Below are 13,511 nucleotides of genomic sequence, written 5' to 3' on the forward strand. Positions count from 1 at the left end.
GTAGAAGAACTTACTTAGGATTTCAATTAAGGAGTGCCCTCTAAGGTTAGGTTAGGTAGATCCCACCCTTTTGTGACTCCTCAAGGTATTGTTACAGCTATTACTAGTGGAGGGAAATGGAAACTTAGTGTGGTTCATAGCGTTGGAGTTTATTTCCTATATCCTTCTTCCATTCCTTTTTGTGCTGCTTTTGAGGAGGGGAGCTTCTTCTGTGAAATGAAGCCTCAATTCTTAAGTGGTAGGGATGTTAGGACTGTCTCATTTATTCTTTCTTCTAGAGGTAAAGATAGTGTTGTGGAGAGTTGAAATTTTACTGTGTGTGATGGGTAATCATTTTTTCTTTTATTCTTTTATTATTATTAATTAATTAATTTATTTATTTTGAGATGGAGTTTTGCTCTTGTTGCCCAGGCTGGAGTGCAATGGTGCCTCTTAGCTTGCTGCAACCTCTGCCTCCCGAGTTCAAGAGATTCTCCTGCCTCAGCCTCCCTAGTAGCTGGGATTACAGGTGTGCGCCACCATGCCTGGCTAAGTTTTGTATTTTTAGTAGAGATGGGGTTTCACTATGTTGGCCAGGCTGGTCTTGAACTCCTGATCTAAAGTTATCCGTCTGCCTTGGCTTCCCAAAGTGCTGGGATTACAGGCATGAGCCACTGTGCCCGGCCAATTGTTTTTCATTTTTATTTATTTTATTCTGTTGTCCAGTCAATGGGAGCATAATTTTAATGATTACTATTCTTTGTGGTTGGCTCACTTTGTTTGTGAAGTTTTTATTTTATTAAAATTTTTTTTGTGGTTATTTAAATTTTTACCTTACAGATACAAATTCAAAGCACGTGAACTTGATCCCAGAATACTTGAAGGTGGGCCCATCTTGCCCAAGAAACCACCTGTGAAACCACCCACTGAGCCTATTGGCTTTGATTTGGAAATTGAGAAAAGAATCCAGGAGCGAGAATCAAAGAAGAAATCAGAGGATGAACACTTTGAATTTCATTCCAGACCTTGCCCTACTAAAATTTTGGAAGATGTTGTGGTAAGGTTGAGGCTATGCGTGTTGGCAGAAGTGTCCTGCTCATGACTAAATATCCACCCATTCACACAAAAGTTTGGGTTGATATTATAAGCAGGGCATCATATTAGGAACTGTAGGTGATAAAGAGACTTATCAGAGGTGGATTTTGCTCTTAGTTAGCTCAAAGTCTGGTATGGGAGATAATATATGTGTGAATAATAGAAAATAGACAGAAGTGTTCTGAGAGAGATGACAGTTAAAATAGGAATTCAGAGGAGAAAATGGTTTCTTCCAGATAGAAAGTTCAGGGTGTGCTTTGTAGAGAGGCACCATTTGACCTGAGCCTTGACAATATGTAGTAATAGTTACTGTCATTGGGTTGCTATTGTTACCATAATAGATGACAGTTTTACTATGTGCCAGGACTGCTCTAAGCCCTTTTCATATATTAGCCCATTAGTTTTGACAACAACCCCTTTCAGTGGGTTACTTTATCACCTGTTTTAGAGGAAGTAACCTAGGCACACAGAGGTTATGTAATATTCCTAGAGCACTCAGCTAGTACATGGTGGAGCAAGTAAGAGTTCAGACACTCTAGCTAGAGTCTGTGATCCTAATACTTCCTTATATTGCCTCTCCATTATATGATAGAATTTTGACTTGCAGAAATGCAAATGGACTGGATTGGCAGAACATTCCAAACAGTAGGAATTACATGATAAAAAGCCTGATGGTGGGAAACATGAAGCTTCTACTGGGAGCTGTTAGTGGGTCAGTTAAGCCAGAGAAAAGTTTATCAAGAGCCACTGGAAACTGTTTCAGAGAAGTGGGTTGTAGTTTGATAATACACTCACAACCACAATTTTAGAGAAAATGTGCAATCAGGAAGCAAGGCTACAGTCACAGAATAAGCAATGGAGTTAGGCACCTGCATAAATGCGAAAGCGGCTTTTAGTTACATTTCAGTGCAGATGGGGACCTCACCCACCGCCAGTGGTTTGGATTGCTTGGATTGATGCAGGTCCAGGATTACTCTGGAAGCACTGTTTTCCTGTCTTCTTGCTTTTTGCTTGTTTTAGAGTCACCATGCTTTTAGGGGAAACTGCACCAATGTATTACCTTTGACTGAGTACCTAGTTTTGTTTGTTGTATTTTCTTAGCACTAAATCAGAAGCAACTTGAAGTTATATTTTCCAGGCTTTACAAAAGTCATGATTAGGCTTAGAAATGGTTCTCGGCCGGGCGCGGTGGCTCAAGCCTGTAATCCCAGCACTTTGGGAGGCCGAGACGGGTGGATTACGATGTCAGGGGATCGAGACCATCCTGGCTAACACGGTGAAACCCCGTCTCTACTAAAAATACAAAAAACTAGCCGGGCGAGGTGGCGGGCGCCTGTAGTCCCAGCTACTCGGGAGGCTGAGGCAGGAGAATGGCATAAACCCAGGAGGCGGAGCTTGCAGTGAGCTGAGATCCGGCCACTGCACTCCAGCCCGGGCTACAGAGCAAAACTCCGTCTCAAAAAAAAAAAAAAAAAAAAAAAAAAGAAATGGTTCTTCTCCCTGATACCTACTTTTAATTGAGGGCTTTTTGCATGAGATCTCTCTTCTGTTCACAATGCTTTTTTCCCCCTGCCATGAAGCACATGTACTATATGCCAAACTCTGTTACAATAAACTTTTAAGAAATCTTCCCCCACCCAAGTAATTAATCTCCAAGTTACAATAAACTTTTAAGAAATCTTCCCCCACCCAAGTAATTAATCTCTAAGGGCTGTGCCTTCTTTGTCTTTACCCATTGAGGAAACAGTGTTGTGAATACAACAAGGGAAAAGGAGGTTATATGCAAGCCTCAGAGTTCTAGAGCCAGAAGGGCTCAACGTTTAATTTTACATACTAGAAAATGGAGGCCCAGATAAGAGAAATTATTTCTTCAGGGTTTTTATAACACTTTTTTGGCACCTTGCTTTTGATTTTTTGTTTTGTTTTTTTGAGATGAAGTTTAGCTCTTCTTGTCGAGGCTGGAGTGCAATGGCGTGATCTCAGCTCACTGCATGATCTCGGCTCACGGCAACCTCTGCCTCCTGAGTTTAAGTGATTCTCCTGCCTTAGCCTCCCGAGTAGTTGGGATTACAGGCGCACGCCACCACGCCCGGCTAATTTTTGTATTTATAGTAGAGATGGGGTTTCACCATGTTAACCAGGCTGATCTCTAACTCGTGACCTCAGGTGATCCACCTGCCTTGGCTTCCCAAAGTGCTGGGATTACAGGCGTGAGCCACTGTTCCTGGCCGGCACCTAGCTTTTAATAACATATTTTCCTCCAAGCTCCTAGCTTTTCCCCTTACCTAAGTTTTTGTTTTTATTTATATACCACTCTCTTAGTTTGTCCTATATCCTTGTACGTTACATACCAATATTATTATTTTAAAAATCAACTCACTTTGTGACCTAACGTAAATTTAAAGGGAACTTTTAAATAAATATATAAATGGAAAACCAGTACCTTTTGCCACAAATAACACAGCAATAATAGCTAATACTTATATAATGCTTATTATATGCCAGGTCTTTATTCTAAGCTCTTTACATTTATGTAATAATGCACTTAATTCTCACAACAACCCTATGAGGTAAGCACTGTGGGTACTTTATCAATCCATTTTAAAGTTAGGAAACATAGAGGTTAAATAACTTGCTCAAGATCACAAACTAGTGAGCGGCAGAACTAGCATATGAATCTTAGGTGATATGATTCCAGAGCCCATGCTGTTATATAAAAATAGAGGTTACCTTTTAAAATAGAAGGTTCTTAGGAAACATGTGCTTATTTAAAAAAAAAAAAAGTCTACAACTCACCTAAGATCCTTTCTCATAGCATCAGTCACACCTGAACTACTGTTTTTTTTTTTGTTTTTTTTTTGAGACAATGTCACTGTGTTGCCCAGGCTAGAGTGCAGAAGTGTAGTGATGTAATCTCGGCTCACTGCAACCTCTGCTTCCCAGGTTCAAGTGATTCTCCTGCCTCAGCCTCCCGAGTAGCTGGGACTACAGGCACACCACCACTTTTGATTTGGGGTCCCGAGATTTATTTTCCTTTCACAGGGGAATGTAGCTTGCCCATGGAAACATTTAAAAGAGAGTAAGTCGACCAGACGTGGTGGCTTACACCTGTAATCCCAACACTTTGGGAGGCCAAGGTGGGCTGATCACCTGAGGTCAGGAGTTGGAGACCAGCCTGTCAAACATGGTGAAACCCCGTCTCTATTAAAAATACAAATTTTTTTTTTTTTTTTTTTTTTTTTTTTTTTTTGAGACGGAGTCTCGGTCTGTCGCCCAGGCTGGAGTGCAGTGGCCGGATCTCAGCTCACTGCAAGCTCCGCCTCCCGGGTTCACGCCATTCTCCTGCCTCAGCCTCCCGAGTAGCTGGGACTACAGGCGCCCACCACCTCGCCCGGCTAGTTTTTTGTATTTTTTAGTAGAGACGGGGTTTCACTGGGTTATCCAGGATGGTCTCGATCTCCTGACCTCGTGATCCGCCGGTCTCGGCCTCCCAAAGTACTGGGATTACAGGCTTGAGCCACCGCGCCTGGCCAAAAATACAAAAAAATTAACCAGGGCGTGGTGGTGGGCGCCTGTACTCCTAGCTACTCGGGAGGCTGAGGCAGGAGAATTGCATGAACCCAGGAGGTGGAAGTTGCAGTGAGCTGAGATTGCACTGCTGCACTCCAGCCTGGGCAACAGAGTGAGACTCTGTCTCAAAAAACAAAACAAAACAAAACAGAGTCTTCGAACTTCTAGTCTTGAACTTTTACAGCAGAATTTAAGAGCCCACTTTCCAGAGCCTGATGCAGCTTATCTGTCTGATGCTGTTGTTCCCCATCCATGTCCCCCCAGTGTTGAAGCTGTTTCGTGTGTCCTTGCAGTGTTTCCTGTGCACTTCCACTTGTGGTTGATAAGTGGCAAGGGGACAATAAATAGGGTTGATAAAAGATGGGCTTGGGCAACAGTGGGCCCAAGTGAGGCAGAAATGAGAAAACGGCTCCTGGGGCAGAGGTGGAGTGACAAAGCCTTGAGCACGAGGGTGTGAAATGTGAACTTAGTACTGACTATTGGGCAGCCGGGGCACCACGGAGGTGGATGTGGTGTCAGTGAGGCCAGTGAGTAATTTTAGCAGAGATACTTTAGGGATGACTTGGGGAGGCCAGCAGTCTTTTTTTAAATATATATACTTCCCAAAATAACATTGCTTCAGAGTAGTTTCCTAACTGCCCTGGGACAGGCCTGAGATCCTGTTCCAGGGTACCTGGGGGGCATATCCTGTCTTAGGGAGAAGTATTCACCTCAATATACCCATCCCCAGTCCTGGCTGCTTTTCCTAAATGCATCATCTGTCCACCAACATTGGCCCATTCTAACCACGTATCACCTCTTTAGAGATACCTTCCCCTTCATTGAGGGAGCATCCCTCTAATAACCATTAGCTCTATATTCTGCTGGGTTTCTTTAGAGCACTTGTGAAAATTTGGAAGTATTTGATTTGTTACTTCTTCATTGTCTCTTACCTCCATTAGAATGTGAGCTCCCTGAGAACAGGGACCATGTATATCTGTATTATTCACTCTGTATCTCCAGTCCCTAGCATAGTGACCACCACAGTACAAGAACTCTGATATCGGATAACTGAGTGAGTAATAGTACAAGCTGACATGCACCAGCCTGTGTTTCTAATTTGTGTTAGACATTAGGAATTCAAAGATGATACAAGACACTGCCCTTGTCCTCAAAGCTTTCATAGTCTGGTAGAGCAGATAGATGTGTAAATGAGTAAATACGGTAGTATTAACCAACATATGTTCATTGAACAGATACTACTGGGTCTTCTAGTAGGTAATATGGGAAGACAAAAGAATGCAAATGACAATATTCCAGTCCTCAAGGAGCTTATAATTTAAAAAACTTAAAACAGCAATTAAAAAGAAAAGAAAAGAAAAGAAACCTTCTCTGTTTCTGGAAACCCAGTTTTCTTTTCATTATTTCTAATTGAACCCCTAGTTAACTTTGATGTGAGGGAGGATGGGATGTGAGTGGATAGTTGCTGCAAAGACAATTTTCATAAATCATTTTTTCTTTTCCCCCAGCTAATTAAGAGATTGAGCTCACTCTTAAATATCTCCTTCATGGCCTACTTTTTAGAGGTTTCCATTGCTTCTCTTTAAAATGCAGACATTTCTGTTGGGTGAATGCAGAGAGAGGGAATTATTTTAGAACTAAATGAATCCTCAATTGCTTATTTCAATTACATTATTTTATTAAAAAACCCTGAGGCCTAGAAGTGTATCTGATGTGTTCAAGGTTACACAGATTGGAAGCAGAGCTGGACTGGAACAGACAGACCCGTGGCTCCTTGCTCACTGTTTGTCTCTCTTCCACTTGCCCCTGGTGCATTCAAGCAAGATGCTAGTGTCCACATGTCTATAGAAGAGCAGATTTTTTTGTTGTTGCTGTTTTATGGTAAACATCATTTGACAACCCATTTCTTGGAGTTTTGTCACTCTGAATACAAGAGCTACTATACTGGATTTCGCTATACTAATGATTCTAGTGATTTTCTAAAGAATCACTATGCTAATGATTCTTTAGAAAACATATAAGAAATTTCACAGCAGAATGAGCATTCCCAGTGGTCACCTTGAGAGACTGTAAATCCCTTCTGATGATTGTGATACTGCACAAAGCATTTTGGAAAAGCCATGCATCTTGAATCCTGAGATGAGCCTTTTGGATCCCTCCCAGGGTGACAAATCTTCACGTGTATTTGAAACTTTATTTTGCTTTTAGAATCTAGTCTAAGGTTATTTGAAACTAAAACTTCTGAGTAGTCCAAGATAATAGAGGTGGAAACTATTTGTTAAATGAATAGTAAAGATTGAGCAACTATCTTGCATGGTCCAGAAAGTGCCTTTGAAAGCCACTCCAAGAAAGACATTCCAAACATGTTTCGAACGGTTGCAGCATTGTTGGGATTAAGGAGAAGGCTCCCAAGGTATCCTCCTAGAGTCCAAGGTATAAATTCTATTACTCATGTGTTCATTCATTCTTACTGCATTCATTCAACAAACATTTACTGAATGCTTTATACTTGCCAAGGTCTATGTTAGGTACTTGGGACTGATGGAATAAAATAGTCTCCATCCTCGAAGCACTTAGGCTAGCAGGGGGAAATGAACATCTAAATAAATAAGTGCAATTAAGTTTTGTATGGACTGTGATGAAACCATATACAGTGGGATAAAGGGGTCAGTTCTGTAGGTCCTGGGAGTGGAGAGATCTATTGAAAGGCTTTATAAAAGAGGAAAGGCTTTATAAAAGTGGAGGCTTGAAAAGATGAGTTGGGTGCTTTCAAGCAGCTGGGGCATTTCAGACAGAGAAAGCACAAGCAAAGGTAATGAGACAGGAACCATTTGGGGAGAGACCAGTAGTTCTTTGTGGTTGGAACGTGTTGTGTAAGGAGGGGTGAGAAGTAAGGCAGGAGAGTCAGGAGGGTACCAGATTAATGCTACTACTAAGGAGGCCATGAAGGAGATATATATGAGTGAGATTTAAGCAAGTGCCTTGTGTTTCATGGCAAGGAATTTGTTATGCTGTTGTAGGTAGGCAATAGGAGCCATTAAAGAATTAATGTTTGTCTGTTTGTTTGTTTTGAGACAGAGTCTCGCTCTGTCGCCCAGGCTGGAGTGCAGTGGCATGATCTTGGCTCACTGCAAGCTCCGCCTCCTGAGTTAACACCATTCTCCTGCCTCAGCCTCCCGAGTAGCTGGGACTACAGGCACCCACCACCACACCTGGCTAATTTTTTTGTATTTTTAGTAGAGACGGGGTTTCACCGTGTTAGCCAGGATGGTCTTGATCTCCTGACCTCGTGATCCACCCACCTCGGCCTCCCAAAGTGCTGGGATTACAGACGTGAGCCACCGCGACTGGCCTGAAGAATTTTAAGTCAGAAAGTGATGTGATCAAATATGTTTTAGAGTAATAATTTGGACTATATGTAGACAATGAATTGGAAGAATGAGTTGCGGAACTGAAAGACTATTAGGAGACTAGCAGAATGGCACAGGCAATAGTTGATGTAGGTCTGGCAGTGAAACTTTAGAGAAGAGCAGAATAGAGAGCTGATGAGGGCAGGATGTGAACATGAGTGTAACAAGAAATTACTGAGGTTTTGTTTTGTTCTTAATCGATCTGGCCATACACTTCATTCAAAACAGCAGCCAAGAGATAGCATTTTGCAGTTAGGATTAATTGCCAGATTTGTGATGGAATATCAATTCTGAGCGAATTAAAAAATGCTATGGAACAACTCTCTAAAATGTATTAGTTTTAAATTATGCACACAATATGATACATGTCATTTATTCCACAACGATTTGAAATGTTAGCAGTGTTTTAAAATCATTAAGGAAAAATCTTCAGAGTAGTTGAATGTGTTGGAATTATGAGATATAAGGCTGAGTACAGTGGTTCACATCTGTAATCCTCACACTTTGGGAGGCCAAGGCGGGAGATTGCTTGAGGCCAGGAATTTGAGACCCATCTCTACAAAATATAATTAGCCGGGCATAGTGGTGAGCACCTGTAGTCCCAGCTACTCAGGAGGCTGAGTTGGGAGGATGGCTTGAGCCCAGGAGGCAGAAGTTACGGTGAGCTGAGATTGCCCCATTGCACTCCAGGCTGGGCAACAGGGTGAGACTCTGTCTCAAAACAAACAAACAAATAAAAGGATTATGAGATGTATAAAATTAAATTTCTCTCTTAATTCACCCTCAAAGAGATATGAGAGTTGACAATTTGGTGTTCTTTCCAGTTTGGTGTTCTTTTATTTTCTGTGCTTAGATTAATTATACTTTAAAAACTCAAAAATATCATTCTAGGGCAGGTGCAGTGGCTCACACCTATAATCCCAGTACTTTGCGAGACCAAGGCAGGAAGACTGCCTGAGCCCAGGAGTTTGAGACCAGCCTGGGCAACATAGTGAGACCCTGTCTCTGCCCAAAGGGGGAAAAAAGGATTTAATCTTCTCATACAGCTTAGTGGAGATCGTTTTGTGATATCTAATTGAGTTGCTTACTCCTTTCAGGGTGTTCCTGAAAAGAGGGTACTTCCAATCACTGTCCCCAAGTCACCAGCCTTTGCATTGAAGAACAGAATTCGAATGCCCACCAAAGAAGATGAGGTGATTCCCTGGGAGCAGCGGGGTTCTTTTTCCTTTATATAGTCAGTCAGTCTAAGCCTTATCATTTATTAATCTTAATGGAGTTCAAAGGCATCCATTCTTTTCTGGACTTGTCTTTAAGAATGGATATGAACATTTGTTCATTTTTTTTGTTCCTCCAAGAACAAAGTAATTGGTAAGGGTATGAATTTTCTGCTCTTAGTGATAACTAGTTACAATTTATGGAAACAGTAAGGAGAAGTTAAGCATTGGAGGCTTGTCTGCTGTAGCACTGAAAATCAGCTGCTCTTTGTAACATGGATCAAAAGTTGCACTTTATTTTGCCTTAGATTGTCACTATTCAGTGAGGGATTTTGAAAATTCATACTAAGCAATTACATCCACCTTGTCCTATTTCCATTAACCCAGGAGTTGCAAACGTGACCATGGTGATGGTTTATGGAATTGTAATATATAAACTGTCATTGATCAGGCCAGTTTCTTGTTACAGCTCCATTTTATCTATAAATATCCAGAGTTAGGGTAATTTTATAGCAGATTGCAAGCATAAGCCTTTTTATAGGTTCATTTGAAACTAAAATACGCAGTAATCTTGTGTTACCAGCTTGAACCCAAACAACGTGGTCCTATTCTGGGTTTGGCAACCATTAAGTCCCAGTCACATGTTTTAATGAAGTCTAGAGGCTGGGTCAAAGGGACTAAAGTATATGCTTGGTTGGGACCGATCTTCTGATGTTCATTTTATCCATAATGTTAGATCTTATTTAGTTTTTACAACATTCCTGTGGAAAACTTCATCTTTTAAGAGTAATTGTGTTAGCCCTTGGTGGTAGATGACTTACCTAAGTCATCATCCTTCTTGGATAGAAAAGGAAGCTAAGACACCTAAGAGGCTCAGTGATTTGTTTTAACTAATGCCACATGTTAATATAATGTCTTCTGACTCCACATTCTGGGGAAGTTAAGAGTGAGGAGTCTTATTTCTAAACTGCAATTTTTCCCTTAGGAAGAGGACGAACCAGTCTTGATAAAAGCTCAACCTGTGCCACATTATGGGGTGCCTTTTAAGCCCCAAATCCCAGAGGCAAGAACTGTGGAAATATGCCCTTTCTCCTTTGATTCTCGAGACAAAGAGCGTCAGTTACAGAAGGAGAAGAAAATAAAAGAACTGCAGAAAGGGGAGGTAGGTGTTTCCATTTCTGCAAGTAGTATAATACTGTTCTTTGATCCCTCAAAGATAGTTCTTTCTATAGTACTTTTAGCTATAAAATCACTGACTTTTGATCTTTCTAAGAACCCTATAAAATATAAATGGGACAAGTAATTTAAATAATCCTTCTGGCACAAGGAGGTTAAGTGACTTGCCTCTGATCACACTGCTGGTTATAGGCAATATTAGGAGGAAAACCTGGATTTCCTTTTGAACCCATTATTCTTTTCTCCTAGACCATGCTGCTTTGAAAATTGATTGTCCTTCCTTATTTTTCAGATTCATCCAGATATTCTGGAGCAGCTATTGCTTTCCAGCTAGTCTTTATCTTAAATCTCATGTTTTCTTTTCTGTTAGGTGCCCAAGTTCAAGGCACTTCCCTTGCCTCATTTTGACACCATTAATCTGCCAGAGAAGAAGGTAAAGAATGTGACCCAGATTGAACCGTTCTGCTTGGAGACTGACAGAAGAGGTGCTCTGAAGGCACAAACTTGGAAGCACCAGGTAGGGGATGGGGAGAGCAGCCAAAACGTTAATTGCTTGGTTGATTGATTGGACAGGCAGACTCACCACACTGAAATCACCTGGGTTGACATACTAGATTGTTTCAGGGGCTCTCACTGTAAATCAGGGGTCAGTACATTATTTCTGTAAAGGGCCAGATAGGAAATATTTTAGGTTTTGAAGATTACATAAGGTCTCTCACATTTTGTGTGTGTGTGTGTGTGTGTGTGTGTGTGTACACGCACACATTTTTGTTGTTGTTTTTTGAAACGGAGTCTTGCTCTGTTGCCCAGGCTGGAGTACAGTGGCGTGATCTAGGCTCACTGCAAGCTCCGCCTCCTGGGTTCACGCCAGTCTCCTGCCTCAGCCTCCTGAGTAGCTGGGACTACAGGCGCCCACCACCACGCCTGGCTAATTTTTTTGTATTTTTAGTAGAGATAGGGTTTCACCGTGTTAGCCAGGATGGTCTTAATTTCCTGACCTCGTGATCTGCCTGCCTTCGCCTCCCAAAGTGCTGGGATTACAGATGTGAGCCACCGCGCCAGCTACGTTTTCAACTCTTTTTTTATTTGTTTGTTTTGAGACAGTCTCGTTCTGTCACCCAGGCTGGAGTGCAGTGGTGCGATCTCAGCTCACTGCAACCTCCGTCTCCCAGGTTCAAGTGATTCTGCCACCTAAGCCTCCCAAGTAGCTGGGATTACAGGCGCGTGCCACCACACCTGGCTAATTTTTGTATTTTTAGTAGAGACAGGGTTTTGCCATGTTGACCAGGCTGGTCTCCAACTCCTGATCTCAAGTGATCTGCCCGCCTTGGCCTCCCAAAGTGCTGAGAGTACAAGCGTGAGCCACTGTGCCCAGCCAACTCTTAAAAAATATAAAAAACATTCTTAGCTCAAGGGCTGTCCTAAAACAGGTTGCGAGCTGGATCTGGCCTGTAGGCCAGAGTTTGCTGACCCCTGCTTCAAGTGATCACCTGGGAACGTCCCTGCTCCAAGTGATCACCCGGGGAATGTGGGAACCGACCAGCTTTTCTGGAGTCGGGAGTCTCTTTAAGATCTTATCTATTTCATCTATTAGACTCATTCATTGTGTTTATTTCTTTCTGTTGGTGCACTGGTAAGAAACAGTAAGGGAGGATAGTTGTCAATGTACAATGCTGTTTTCTCAGCATGATGTGTTATTTGCTCTTTATAAATGACAGGTGATTTAAAACAATTAATTGCTTATTTGCTGATTTAATTGGGATCTAATTCTATCCGGCTGGAAAAAGTTTCCCCTGAATTTCTAAGTTTATTGGGATTTTTATGTCATCATTAATCCTGGACTCTTTCCAAAAGGAGCTCTAGGCTGTGGTTGGTTTGTAGGAATTACCCGTCCTGAAGCCCGAGAGATGTAATGGCTTTCATGACTGAAAGTTGGTCCCCTGTTGGTGTGGTTCTCTAGGAACCTTAGGACTGTTGCCTTGGAAATAGTGAATTTCCCCTTCTCAATGACCAAGACACAGAATGTTTGTGTAGGGCATTTTCTGCAAATAACAATAACAAAAACTATTGTTTTAAAAAGCTATTCAGAAATATAAAAGTAGAGTGAATAGTATAATGAATTTTCATGAACCCATCACCTGGTTCTATAATGATCAAAACATGAAAAGTCTTATTTCATCCCTACTTCTACCCACTTATCCCTACGCTGGATACTTCTACCTATATAAGATTACTTTGAAACAAATTCTCTGTAACATCCCTTTTCATCCAAAAATACTTCAGTGTATATATTTAAAATATAAGGACTTATAACCACAATAATATTCTCACATTTAAAAAGATTAAAAGTAATCAAATATCTGCACATTTCTCATTACTTTTTAAACAGTTGAATTGTTAAAATCAATATCCATATATAGGTCTACATAGTGTCTTTGTTTGCTAAATCTCTGAATCTTCTTTCAATCTATAGGCTCCTCTCTTTGCATTTTATTTGTTGAATAAACTGGATTGTTTGTACTGTAAATTTTCCACAATCTGGATTTTGCTGATTGCATTCCCACACAGTTGTTTAACATGTTCCTCTGTTGCTTGTATTTCCTATAAATGAGTAGTAAGATCTAGAGGCTTGATTCAATTCTGGTTAGATTTTTTTTTGGAGGTGGGAAGAATACTTTATAGGTGATACTGTATAGTTCCTAATGAATCATGTGTGAAGGCAGAAAATGTCTAGTTGTTTATTTTCATGATGTCTGGTCTTAAAAGTAACTTTAAAACTTTTTATTTTTTTAATTGACAAATAATAGTTGTACATATTCTTGGGATACATAGTGATGTTTCAATACATATAATGTGTAATGATCTGATCAGGGTCATTAGCATGTCAAGAATCTCAAACATTTATTGTTGGGAATCTTTTTTTTTTTTTAATTTAAAAGTAAACTTCAATGTTGAAAATGCAAACTTGGGAATCTTTTTTTTTTTTTTTTTTGAGATGGAGTCTTGCTGTGTCGCCCAGGCTGGAGTGCAGTGGCGCGATCTCGGCTCACTGCAAGCTCCACCTCCC

At 41.0% G+C, this 13,511-nt stretch overlaps 1 protein-coding gene across 20 annotated transcripts in view; it reads left to right on the forward strand.

The window, feature by feature from the left end:
* Window positions 1–13,511, forward strand: part of TPX2 (TPX2 microtubule nucleation factor) — a 61,565-nt gene that overhangs the window by 43,251 nt on the left and 4,803 nt on the right. For all 20 annotated transcript variants that reach the window (XM_065522949.2, XM_045362710.3, XM_005568639.5 and 17 more), the window contains 4 exons: window positions 820–1,036; window positions 9,152–9,247; window positions 10,254–10,430; window positions 10,815–10,961. In XM_065522949.2, coding sequence (XP_065379021.1) covers window positions 820–1,036; window positions 9,152–9,247; window positions 10,254–10,430; window positions 10,815–10,961 — 637 coding nt within the window. The remainder of the gene's footprint in view (window positions 1–819; window positions 1,037–9,151; window positions 9,248–10,253; window positions 10,431–10,814; window positions 10,962–13,511) is intronic.

Source organism: Macaca fascicularis, chromosome 10 (assembly GCF_037993035.2).
Source record: "Macaca fascicularis isolate 582-1 chromosome 10, T2T-MFA8v1.1".
Classification (NCBI taxonomy): Eukaryota; Metazoa; Chordata; class Mammalia; order Primates; family Cercopithecidae; genus Macaca; species Macaca fascicularis.